Source organism: Myotis lucifugus, unplaced genomic scaffold (genome assembly GCF_000147115.1).
Source record: "Myotis lucifugus unplaced genomic scaffold, Myoluc2.0 scaffold_254, whole genome shotgun sequence".
Taxonomy (NCBI): Eukaryota; Metazoa; Chordata; class Mammalia; order Chiroptera; family Vespertilionidae; genus Myotis; species Myotis lucifugus.
In genome coordinates, this window is record NW_005871302.1 from 1,261,517 (window position 1) to 1,272,311 (window position 10,795).

Sequence of the window (10,795 nt, forward strand, 5' to 3'; positions counted from 1 at the left end):
GGAGCTGGAATGAAGCCTGGGTCAGCCTGAGTTTGGCGGAGATGACCGGGGAGGGCCGGTCCTCTGGTGGTGTGGTTGGTGCTAGGCCAGGGATGCTGGGTGGAGGTTGGCTGGGTCTCATCCTTAACCTAAGACGACCAATGTTAGTCCTTGGAACGTTCGTCCCTGTAGTGAAGGAGGTGGGAAGGGTGTTCCCTGAGCCCCAAACTTAGTGATGGCAGAAGTTGATTTCGGGCCCCAGGTGGCCCAGGTCTACTTCTAAAAAGGCCCCAAATCCCTCTTTGAGCTTAAGTACATGTCTGCAAAGAAACCCCGACAAGTCACCACCAACGTTAGTGCCCCAGAAAGGGCAAACTGAACAAACAGGTAATGATGCTCAATCCCCACCCAAGGCTCAGCCTGCGCCCCAGTGCTTTGGGATGCGGGGTGTCTTGTGGCTGGCCTTGGGCTAGTTCCTGGGATGCTCAGAGTAGCCTTCCTTCCTTCTCGTGCTCCTAGGTCCTGGACAGCCTGCTTGCTCAGTATGGAACAGTAGAGAACTGTGAACAAGGTAAGAGTGGGCAGAGGTGGTAGGGTGGTCGGTGTTGGAGGACTTTGGGGGATCTGCTCTCCTCATTGTCCATGGGCACATCTATTTGGCATGCCAAAAGAGGACAGAGTGTGATAGAGACACTGGACTGAGGATCTGGACATGTGGCTCTTATCTTGCGACAGGTCCCTCCTCTGTTCAATGAGACTTGAACAAAATCACTCATTCTTGACATAGGGTCCCAGGCTGCTAGGGGTCAACCAAGGTAGAACTAAGATTTTAGAAATAGCCCTAGCCGGTGTGGCTTAATGGATTGAACATCATCCCATACAGGAAGAGGTCACTGGTTCGATTCTTGGTCAGGGTGGGCTCGGTCCCCATGTATGGGGCTTGCAGGAGGCAGCCAATCGATGTTTCTCTTCCATTGATGTTTCTATCTCTCCTCTCTTCCTCTTTTTCTAAAAATCAATAAAAACCTATTTTAAAAAAAGACTTTAGAAATAGTTTAAGAATGGAAATTGAGTGTTTATCATGGATAAGTAAGTCTGCAGCTCCTTTACTTTAAAAGCATTTCGAGTCCCCCTTTTTGGCTGGAATAATCAACTGGTTGTCTCTTTTTTTGTTAGAATCCCTGATTGTCAGCGACATGTTTTTTGGTCAATGAAAAAAAAAGCAGAGGATTTATTACTTTATTTTTTCTTTAAAAATAATGTTTATTGATTTTTAGAGAGAAAGGAAGGGGGAGAGAGAGGGAAACATCAATGTAAGAGAAACATCGATTGGCTACCTCCTGCCTGCCCTCTACTGGGGATCGAGCCTGAAACCCAGGCATGTGCCCTGACCAGGAATCAAACCATGATCTCATGATTTCTGGGTCGATACTCAACCAGAGACACACCAGCCGGGCTAGAAGATTATTCTTGCAGAATCCTCCTCACCACCCAGGTGGGAGAACGCTTGAGGTTTGGTGGCCAAGTGCCTTTCCTCAGCTTGTGGGACAGAGGCTTGAGTGTTTTGGGTTTTGTTGTTGTTGTTGTTGTTTTTTAATATTTTTATTTGTATTGATTTCAGAGAGGAAAGGAGAGGGAGAGAGAGAGATAGAAACATCAATGATGAGAGAGAATCATTGATTGGCTGCCTCCTGCACACCCAGCCCACAACCTGGGCACATGCCCTGGACTGGAATCGAACCTGGGACCCTTCAGTCCGCAGGCCGACGCTCTATTCACTGAGCCAAACCAGCTAGAGCGAGGCTTGAGTTTTGTCCATGTCCTCCACCCTGGGGTTGAGCAGGCCCAGGGGACCCCAAAGCACAGGACAATGATGCACATGACAGAAGGTTGATTTTATTAATTTAAAAGGAGAACTATGTGCCCAGACTGCCTGAGATTCTAATGTCCGATCCATTCTCCTCCCTGTGGGAAAGAATGTGTATGGTAATCAAATGAAAGTCACAGGCTGCTTATGAAGAGTTTGGGGGGATTAACGGCTGGTGTCCTGAGTTGGTGATGCCCTGACTATGTGCATTTCCACGGTCAGTGACGTTTGGAGCAGCCGGGAAGTCCTTTCCTCTGGAAAAGATACAGACACACTCATTCCCCACTCCCTGGGCCACAGCAGCCACTCCTGTCACCCCATTAGCTCGCTCCCAATACTCATGCATTTGGCTGATGGAGCCTTGAGGGTACTTCGGCCTCTAACATGGATTTGGGTGTCCCCCAAACCTTCCGTCACACCCTTAAAGCCATTTCTTGGGATGTTTACTTCTGTAAATTGCTAACCTCAGTGTGTGTTGATTTTTAACTAGTTTAACTTTCCAAGGGTAAATTATCTCGCAGGCTCTTGTGTGGGCGTCTGAGCTGCTGCCTGACTGATGTGTGGACTCCATCCTTTCGTATGCCCAGCTCTCTTGGGGGCTGGGAAGGGAAATCAAAGGAAGATGTAGAAAGGGAAACGCAAGAACGTAAATTTAAGTTTCCTAGGAGTTCTGGTAAAAGGGGCCTGAAGAGGCACCGCTTTGCCTTGCCATTCAAGTTATTTCACAAGCTCCCAAGGCTCTGCTCCACGCCTGTCCCTCACAGTGTGTCAGGATGAGCTTTCCACACACAGGATTCATGCGTGGCTTCTCCAGATTTCACTGCCCTAACCCTGGCCTCTGTTTTGCTCCCCCCGCCAGTGAACACGGAAAGTGAGACGGCCGTGGTGAACGTCACCTATTCCAACCGGGAACAGACCAGGCAGTGAGTGGGCCGGAGAGGGGGGCTGGGAGGGGCTTTGTGGGGTGTTGCTGGGTAGTGGGTTCAGGAATCTCAAAGGTTCAGTAACTCATTAGGATTGATGGCAAATAGATTGAAAGGGAGGGGCCCAAAGGACTCCCAGGGAAGATGGGAACTCTGTAGGGGAAAAGGTTGGCTTCCCAGAGAGATCTCAGTTGCCCAAGAACAGCGGGGCTTTGCTGTGTTGGTGGCGCCATCTAGCGATAGTGAGGAGGAACTGCTATCTCTAAAGAAAAAGGATTTGTTAATGATAGGATGTGGCCGGGCAGACATTTTATTGCTGTGATTGCCAATGGGCCCAAGGTATGCTTGCTAGGGTCCTTTCCGTCCTCTTACACCCACACGGCCCAGCTCCTCCTCCCTTTGGCTGAGTGATGAACACGGCTCACTCACTGGTAACTGTACACATTACCCATCTGCCCATTTATGTCTATATGGACCCTGTCAATACATGGGCCTTTGGCCACCTTTTGCTGTTGATGGCTCTCTTGCTGCTTCATCATGCTGCCTCTATCCTTTCTGTTTCTTCCAACTTAGGCTACACTGTAAAATCCCACCACTTTCTCAGATCTCATTATTCTAGACGTCTCCTGGGCTCACAATTTTCTGGAGGCTCCTGCTGCCCCTTGTGGCCAGCCTATGGTTTTTAGCCTGGCTTTAAAGATCATGGCAGCGCTTGCTCACTCCCATACCTGCTGTTGCCTTGTTTACATTTCTAACCAGCGACAGGTTTGGGAAGCTGGGGGGGCTTGACCCCTCCCTCCAGTGTAATTCAGCCGGTTAGACATTCCAGATACACAAACTCCTGTTTCCATGTGGTAATAAGCAAGCCATTCTGTCTCCAGCTCTTAACTTTTTTTTACAGTTTCCTTAAACATAGAAGGTGCCAGGCTCAATAGGAATAAAACCAAGTCGTGTGAATTATCACCTTTATTTATTGTATTTATTCATTTATCATGCGATTCTTACATGACTTGTATAGGTAGTTTTGGCTGAAATTGACAAGCTGATCCCAACATTAATTGGAAATAACTAATTTACGTTTCCCTTTGATGTCTTGGGCCACGTAGACTGGAAGGGTCCCTAAGGTGGAGGTGGGAGTGGTGGGCAGGTGGTCCTATCCCTTTCTTAAGGGCTGTACCCACGGAGGGCATTTGGTGTGATTGGCATGGGTTGGAGTAACCAGGAGATTCTCTCTCTGTCCCCAGAGCCATCATGAAGCTGAATGGCCACCAGCTGGAGAACCATGCCTTGAAGGTCTCCTATATTCCCGACGAGCAGACAGCACAGGGTCCTGAGAATGGGCGCCGGGGGGGCTTTGGCTCTCGGGGTCAGCCTCGGCAGGGCTCGCCGGTGGCAGCCGGGGCCCCTGCCAAGCAGCAGCAAGTGGACATCCCCCTGCGGCTCCTCGTGCCCACCCAGTATGTGGGCGCCATCATTGGCAAGGAGGGCGCCACCATCCGAAATATCACAAAACAGACCCAGTCCAAGTGAGTCTTGGGTGCTGGGGGGTGGAGATGGGTGCCAGGAAATGGCGGTTCGTACCTGGGGAGTGGGTGCCTCCTGGAAGCACACTGAGGGGCGTCAGTAGGAAATACCGGCTGGAAAGCGTTCGTTCTTTTCCATTCAGGAGCCACTGCTTCCAATCCCAGCCTCCTAGGCAGGCGGGGCCAGGCGGGGAGGTAGAATGCGCATGTGGTGCATCCTGTGGTGGCCGTTGCTGGACCTCGTCCTGTTGTTAGTAAAAAGGGATCTAAAATTCCTCATAGAAAGTCTCAGCAAGCCAGTCTGGTCTTGGTGAGCCGGTCATTCTCTGTGGTTTTAGCACCACTGTTGGTGTCAGCAGGACTGGTCAGCCTGCCAAAGTCTGGGCCCTCGGTCATAGGTCCTAAGTCCGTCCCATCTCCTGTTCCGCCACCACCACTCTTCTCTAATCTTCACAGCTGATCAGTGTACCTGGGAGAGAACAGGTCACCTGGTGTCCTTATAATACATCCTTCATTAGTTACTTATTTTTTTAAAAATATATTTTATTGACTTTTTTACAGAGAGGAAGGGAGAGGGATAGAGAGTTAGAAACATCGATGAGAGAGAAACATCTATCAGCTGCCTCTTGCACACTCCCTACTGGGATGTGCCCGCAACCCAGGTACATGCCCTTGACCGGAATCGAACCTGGGACTCTTGAGTCCGCAGGCCGACGCTCTATCCACTGAGCCAAACCGGTTAAGGCCATTATTTACTTCTTATTTGGGACAATGTGCCTCCCCTTTACAGTTGTCTCAGGGGGAAATCCAGAATTCACAAATTAGAGTGTGGGCTGCTGATCCCCAACCTGGCAGTCCCATGGTAGATGCCATCATTCCAACCGCCACCTGATTAAGACAGGATCCAGGGCAACAGGCCGGCCATGTGTCCCTGGCCCTCCCTGCTGCCCTCCCCCATTCTGCCTTTGGTGGACTTTGTTCCAAGTAGAGCTGCTCCTATGCCTGAGGTTGGGGGAGCCCGAAAAAGACCCACTTCCCCCAGGGCCGACTGACCAGCCACCCCGTCCTTGTGGTCCTCAGGATCGATGTGCACAGGAAGGAGAACGCAGGTGCTGCTGAGAAGGCCATCAGTGTCCACTCGACCCCCGAGGGCTGCTCCTCCGCCTGTAAGATGATCTTGGAGATCATGCATAAGGAGGCCAAGGACACCAAAACGTAAGGCTTCCGCTTTCCTACAAATGTGGAGATCGCCACCTTCCTGAATCCAACACACACCTTTGTTAGTGAGAGTACAGAGATACAGGAGATGTTATACATTGAAATCTTCTTCCCCACAAGTAACACCTTGTGTGTATGCCCTCTGGAAGCGTTGTGCACTCGGAAGCATATATGCGCACAAGCACAGGTGTTTTTATTTATTTTTTTAAAATATATTTTATTGATTTTTTTACAGAGAGGAAGGGAGAGGGATAGAGAGTTAGAAACATCGATCAGCTGCTTCCTGCACACCCCTCACTGGGGATGTGCCCATAACCAAGGTACATGCCCTTGACCTGAATCGAACCTGGGACTCTTCAGTCCACAGGCCAATGCTCTATCCACTGAGCCAAACCGGTCAGGGCACAGGTGTGTTTTAGCATAAAGAGGGTCATAATGCACATTTTATTGCATATTGATAAAACCGTTTTATACTTCGCTTTTTTCATTTTCATGCACCAATACATACTGACCCAATTCATTTTTTACAGCTGCAGATATTTCTCTTTTTAAAAAAAAAATATATTTTTGTTGATTTCAGAGAGGAAGGGAGAGGGGAAAAGATATAGAAACATCAATGATGAGAGAGAATCATTGATCGGCTGCCTCTTGCACATCCCCTACTGAGGATTGAGCTCGCAACCCGGGCATGTGCCCTTGACTGGAATCAAACCCGGGACCCTTCAGTCCACAGGCTGATGCTTTACCCACTGAGCCACACCAGCTAGGGCTAGCTGCAGATATTTCTACAGTGTGGCATTTTCATTTTTTATTTTCAGTTGATTTTTAAAGTGTACAGTTGAATGACTTTTAATATGCAGATACCTGTGAAACCATCACCACATTAAGATAATGAACATGTCCATTATCAGCATCGTTTTTGTGCCCCTTGGCAGTCCACCCCTGCTACCCCATTTCTTCATCCTAAGCAGCCACTAATCTGGGTTTAGTTCTCTTCTAACATGGTTTTGTCCTGTGGTTTGTCCTAAAAACCTCATCGGGGTGGCATGATGGCTGAGTCTCCACATGACCCTCACTTCTTCCCTTGTCTCCTTAAGGGCTGACGAGGTTCCCCTGAAGATCCTGGCCCATAATAACTTCGTGGGGCGTCTCATTGGCAAGGAGGGGCGCAACCTGAAGAAGGTGGAGCAGGACACGGAGACGAAAATCACCATCTCCTCGTAAGGCTCCCTTGTATTTCCTTCTATGTGAATGGGATGCCTGGGGGCCGGGGCCGGCCATAGTTCATGACTGAACCTTAATACTTCTTGCTCCTTAAGTTGGATGCAGCTTCTGCCCGTTAAAGAAGACTCAGAGGTGGTGAAGAGTGTTTATTTTGACAAGGACTGGGGCTCTCCCATCACACCGCTGTGTGGGCTGGCAGGGGCAGGGGACTGTTAGGGTGCCGCCTCTTCAGTCCTGCTCCCCCCCCCAACCCCCCACCCCGCAGACCTCAAGTGCTCTGCATCTTCAGGAGAGGCTGCAGCTTGGGCTGTGAGAATGGGACAGACCTGGGTCCTTTCCTGAGGACAGAGCGTATGCGGTGGCCTGCCTCTCCGGGTGGATTAGCTCCTGTGAGCACCGTGTGTCCTTTCATCAGCGACTTGCTGGTGGGCAGAGTGCTGCTCTGTTCTGGAAAGGCACAGGAAGTGGATGGCTTAGAACCCCCCAGGGAAAGGAGCACCCTTCTTGCTTCCCCCGTGATGACAACCCGTGATGGGATTCCTCACAAATAGAGGGGTTTCGTTTGGGTGTTCCTGCACATCCCCCTGCCCTGGTTACAAAGCGAAGGCCAGAGACAGAGCTGTTTGGCAAAGGTTAAGCAGCTGGCAGAAATGGAGCTGGGGCCTGGGCCCGTCCCTCGAGTGGAGGGGGACGCTGCTCTGCTCTCCCCGCAGGCTGCAGGACCTCACCCTCTATAACCCCGAGAGGACCATCACCGTGAAGGGGGCCATCGAGAACTGCTGCAGGGCCGAGCAGGAGATCATGAAGAAAGTTCGGGAGGCCTATGAGAATGACGTGGCTGCCATGAGTGTGAGTGCCAGGCACCTGCTGCCCCTCTCCAAGCCTGAGCCACACAGAGTGGGTCTTCCTCATGGGACGGGCATGCCAAGTGCTGTGTGGTGTGGCCTTGGAGGCCTTTACGTTTGACTAATAGGGGTTTTATAATTATATGTAAAACTTGTGTTTATGTAGACTTTAGCGGGTAGAGGGTCCATCACTTTCATCTGATTTTCAAAGGGGGTGGGGCAAGGATGTAGGAAGGTGAGTCCTAGAAATCACACGGAGACCTGTCCCTGCCGCGTCTCACGTAGGTGTGTGGCAGTACAGGGCTGTGAGTCTATCCCCTGTCCCAGGGCGGAATGAGCCAGACAGGACGGGCTCCTGACGGAATAAGATTGGTTGGAGCCGCGAGCTTTCAGTCCATAACTCCACAAGTACACGTGTGAGAACCCAAAGAGCAGGCGGTGTTTGTGTAAAAGCATGTCGTTCGTCTGTTTTTGGCCGACTCTGTCTCGGGGTACTACTCTCCCTCTTAGTTCAGCCAGGGCCACACACAAGCGACCACCAGGCCCGGTCAGCCCGAGCTGACCTCCCCCTCCTCGCCTTTCACCCCAGCTGCAGTCTCATCTCATCCCCGGCCTGAACCTGGCTGCCGTGGGTCTTTTCCCAGCCTCGTCCAGTGCAGTTCCGCCACCCTCCCAGCAGCGTCACGGGAGCGGCTCCCTATAGCTCCTTTATGGTAAGTGCAAAGCCTTCTCACAGAACCCCTGGGCCCGGCGGTGGCCTCCCTTAAACAGTCCCGATCCTTGGGGGTTTGTAGGGAGGTAGGAGGGTCTGAGGTTGCTTCTCCTCCATTGTTCCCAGCCCCTGGCAACAGGTCAGAACCTTGACTCCGTGGAGGGCAATCTCAGATGCTGCCAGGGATGCTGACAGCACTCTTCTTCCCTCCTCCTCTTCCTCCAGCTTCTTCCCTTGATTCCTGCTGGGCTTAGGGAGAGCCAGAGAGGGTGTTGCCCAGGTTGGCTGGGTGCCTGCACCCCTTTCTCCTTGAGGGTGCACAACAGGGCTGTGGAGGGGCTTCTAGGCTGTGGCTCTTGGCCTGTGGTGATGACACACCCTGTCTTGGCAGCAGGCTCCGGAGCAGGAGATGGTGCAGGTCTTCATCCCTGCCCAGGCGGTGGGCGCCATCATCGGCAAGAAGGGGCAGCACATCAAACAGCTCTCCCGTTTCGCCAGCGCCTCCATCAAGGTGATCTGCTCTGCCTCCCTCCCGGTCCCCGACGGAACCGCTCTGCTCCATCACCCTCTTGCCTTTGTCCCCAGGCTGGTGCTGGGGCCTGGCTGGTGCTGGGGCCTTTTCCCTGTGGCTTTTGGCCTTGCTGAGTTCTTCACAGAAATCCAGTTTTCAGGGTAGGGAGGAGGTGGTATTGTAGCCTAGAGAAGGAGGCTGGGTTCTGCGACAGACTGACGTGAGTTCGAATTCCCATTCCTAGATGTGTGACCGGAGCCTCCGTTTCCTCATCAGTATAGCAGACATCATGCCACCAGGAAACAATGCAGCTGGAGCCTGGTTCAGTCAGTGCCTGGGGGCAGGGGGTGCTCAGTAAATGTCAGCTGTCTGTTTACCTTCCCTGGCGGGGTCCTGTGGAGAGGGAGACGGTCACAGTGAAACAAGGGCGTTGTTAAATGGCACATTTGTTTCGGTGATCTCAAAGTTTTGGTGAAGTGTGCTCTGAGGAAGTGTGGTCACTGCCCTCCCTCTTGGTCATCTCATCATGACCCCCCCCTCCCCCGAAAAGACTCCACTGAAACCTCCCCAGGAGATTGGGTGATGGGAAGAGTGTGGGGGCCCTGCTTAGATACCGGCACTGAAGCAAGCCCATCCGTGCCTTCAAAACAGTTTTGGTACAAGGGGCAATGACTTCGCGGTGTGGAGTCTTTTTTTCTTCCCATGTTCTCAGAAGTGGATAGTGGGTGTAGGGGGACTGGCACAGTGGAGATGGAGGGCTCCTCTTTTTCTATTTTTAATTGAAAAAATATTTTAAACTTGTTTTTTAGAGAGAGAAACATTGATTTGCTGTTCCACTCATTTATGCATTCACTAGAGACCCGGTGCATGAATTCATCGGCCTGGCCTGCGGGATCGGGCCCAAACCGGCTCTCTGACATCCCCTGAGGAGTCCCGGATTGTGAGAGGGCCAGGCCGAGGGAACCCACCGGTGCACAATCAGGGCCGGGGAGGGATGTGGGAGGTTGGCCAACTGGGGAGAGACCTAGGGAGGGCTCTAGGGCACGTCCGGCCAGTCTCACTCAGTACCTATCAGCCTGACCCCAGCAGCAAGCTAACCTACCGGTCGGAGCGTCTGCCCCCTGGTGGTCAGTGCACATCATAGCGAGCAGTTGAGTGGCCTTAGCATCATTAGCATATTACGCTATGATTGGTTGACTGCACACTTAGCACGTTAGGCTTTTATTATATAGGGCTAGAGGCCCGGTGCACAAAATTCATACACTGGAGTGGCAGAGGGAGGGTAGTCCCTCAGCCCAACCTGCCCCCTCTCACAGTCCCAGAGCCCTCAGGGGATGTCCTACTGATGGCTTAGAAGCGGGCCTAAGCCGCAGTCTGGCCGCAGAGGCTCGGAGCAGGCACCCCTCTGTGTTGTTCTCTCAGGCTCGGGGCCGCACCCAGCCCCTCCTCCTGAGCTGGTTGTGACCTTTACGGAGTCCTGACCTCATTTGCATATTGATGCTTTTATATATATATATATATATATATATATATATATATATATATATATATATATATATATAGATTGGTTGCTTCTTGTATGTGCCCTGACCAGGGATTGAGCCCACAAACCTTGGCATATGGGGACGTGCTCTAATCAACTGAGCACCCAGCCAGGGTGAGGGCGCCTCTTTGACCAGCTGTTTGCTTTGCAGATTGCTCCTCCAGAAACTCCTGACTCCAAAGTTCGTATGGTTATCATCACTGGACCCCCAGAGGCCCAATTCAAGGTTCTGGTCTTTATTGTTTTCCTAAGCTGGACACACTGGGATTGACCTGGGGAGGGGTGTGCAAATCAGACTGGCATCGAGCTTCCCTCGCTACTTCTCGAAGGTCATGCGGGAAAGAAGGAATCTGAGGCTTCTTCCCTGTGCTCTGCCTTAGTTACTGCGGAAGGGAAGGCCTTTACACAGCCAGATTCCCTTCTCTCCCTTATGTCTCTACTACATCCCTG

At 51.7% G+C, this 10,795-nt stretch overlaps 1 protein-coding gene across 1 annotated transcript in view; it reads left to right on the forward strand.

Annotated features, from left to right (window-relative positions):
* IGF2BP1 (insulin like growth factor 2 mRNA binding protein 1) overlaps nt 1–10,795 on the forward strand; it is a 36,900-nt gene that overhangs the window by 22,982 nt on the left and 3,123 nt on the right. Inside the window, 10 exon segments of the mRNA XM_006110114.3 lie at nt 499–550; nt 2,706–2,769; nt 4,014–4,295; nt 5,373–5,507; nt 6,608–6,730; nt 7,448–7,583; nt 8,169–8,246; nt 8,248–8,292; nt 8,683–8,802; nt 10,497–10,571. Coding sequence (XP_006110176.1) covers nt 499–550; nt 2,706–2,769; nt 4,014–4,295; nt 5,373–5,507; nt 6,608–6,730; nt 7,448–7,583; nt 8,169–8,246; nt 8,248–8,292; nt 8,683–8,802; nt 10,497–10,571 — 1,110 coding nt within the window.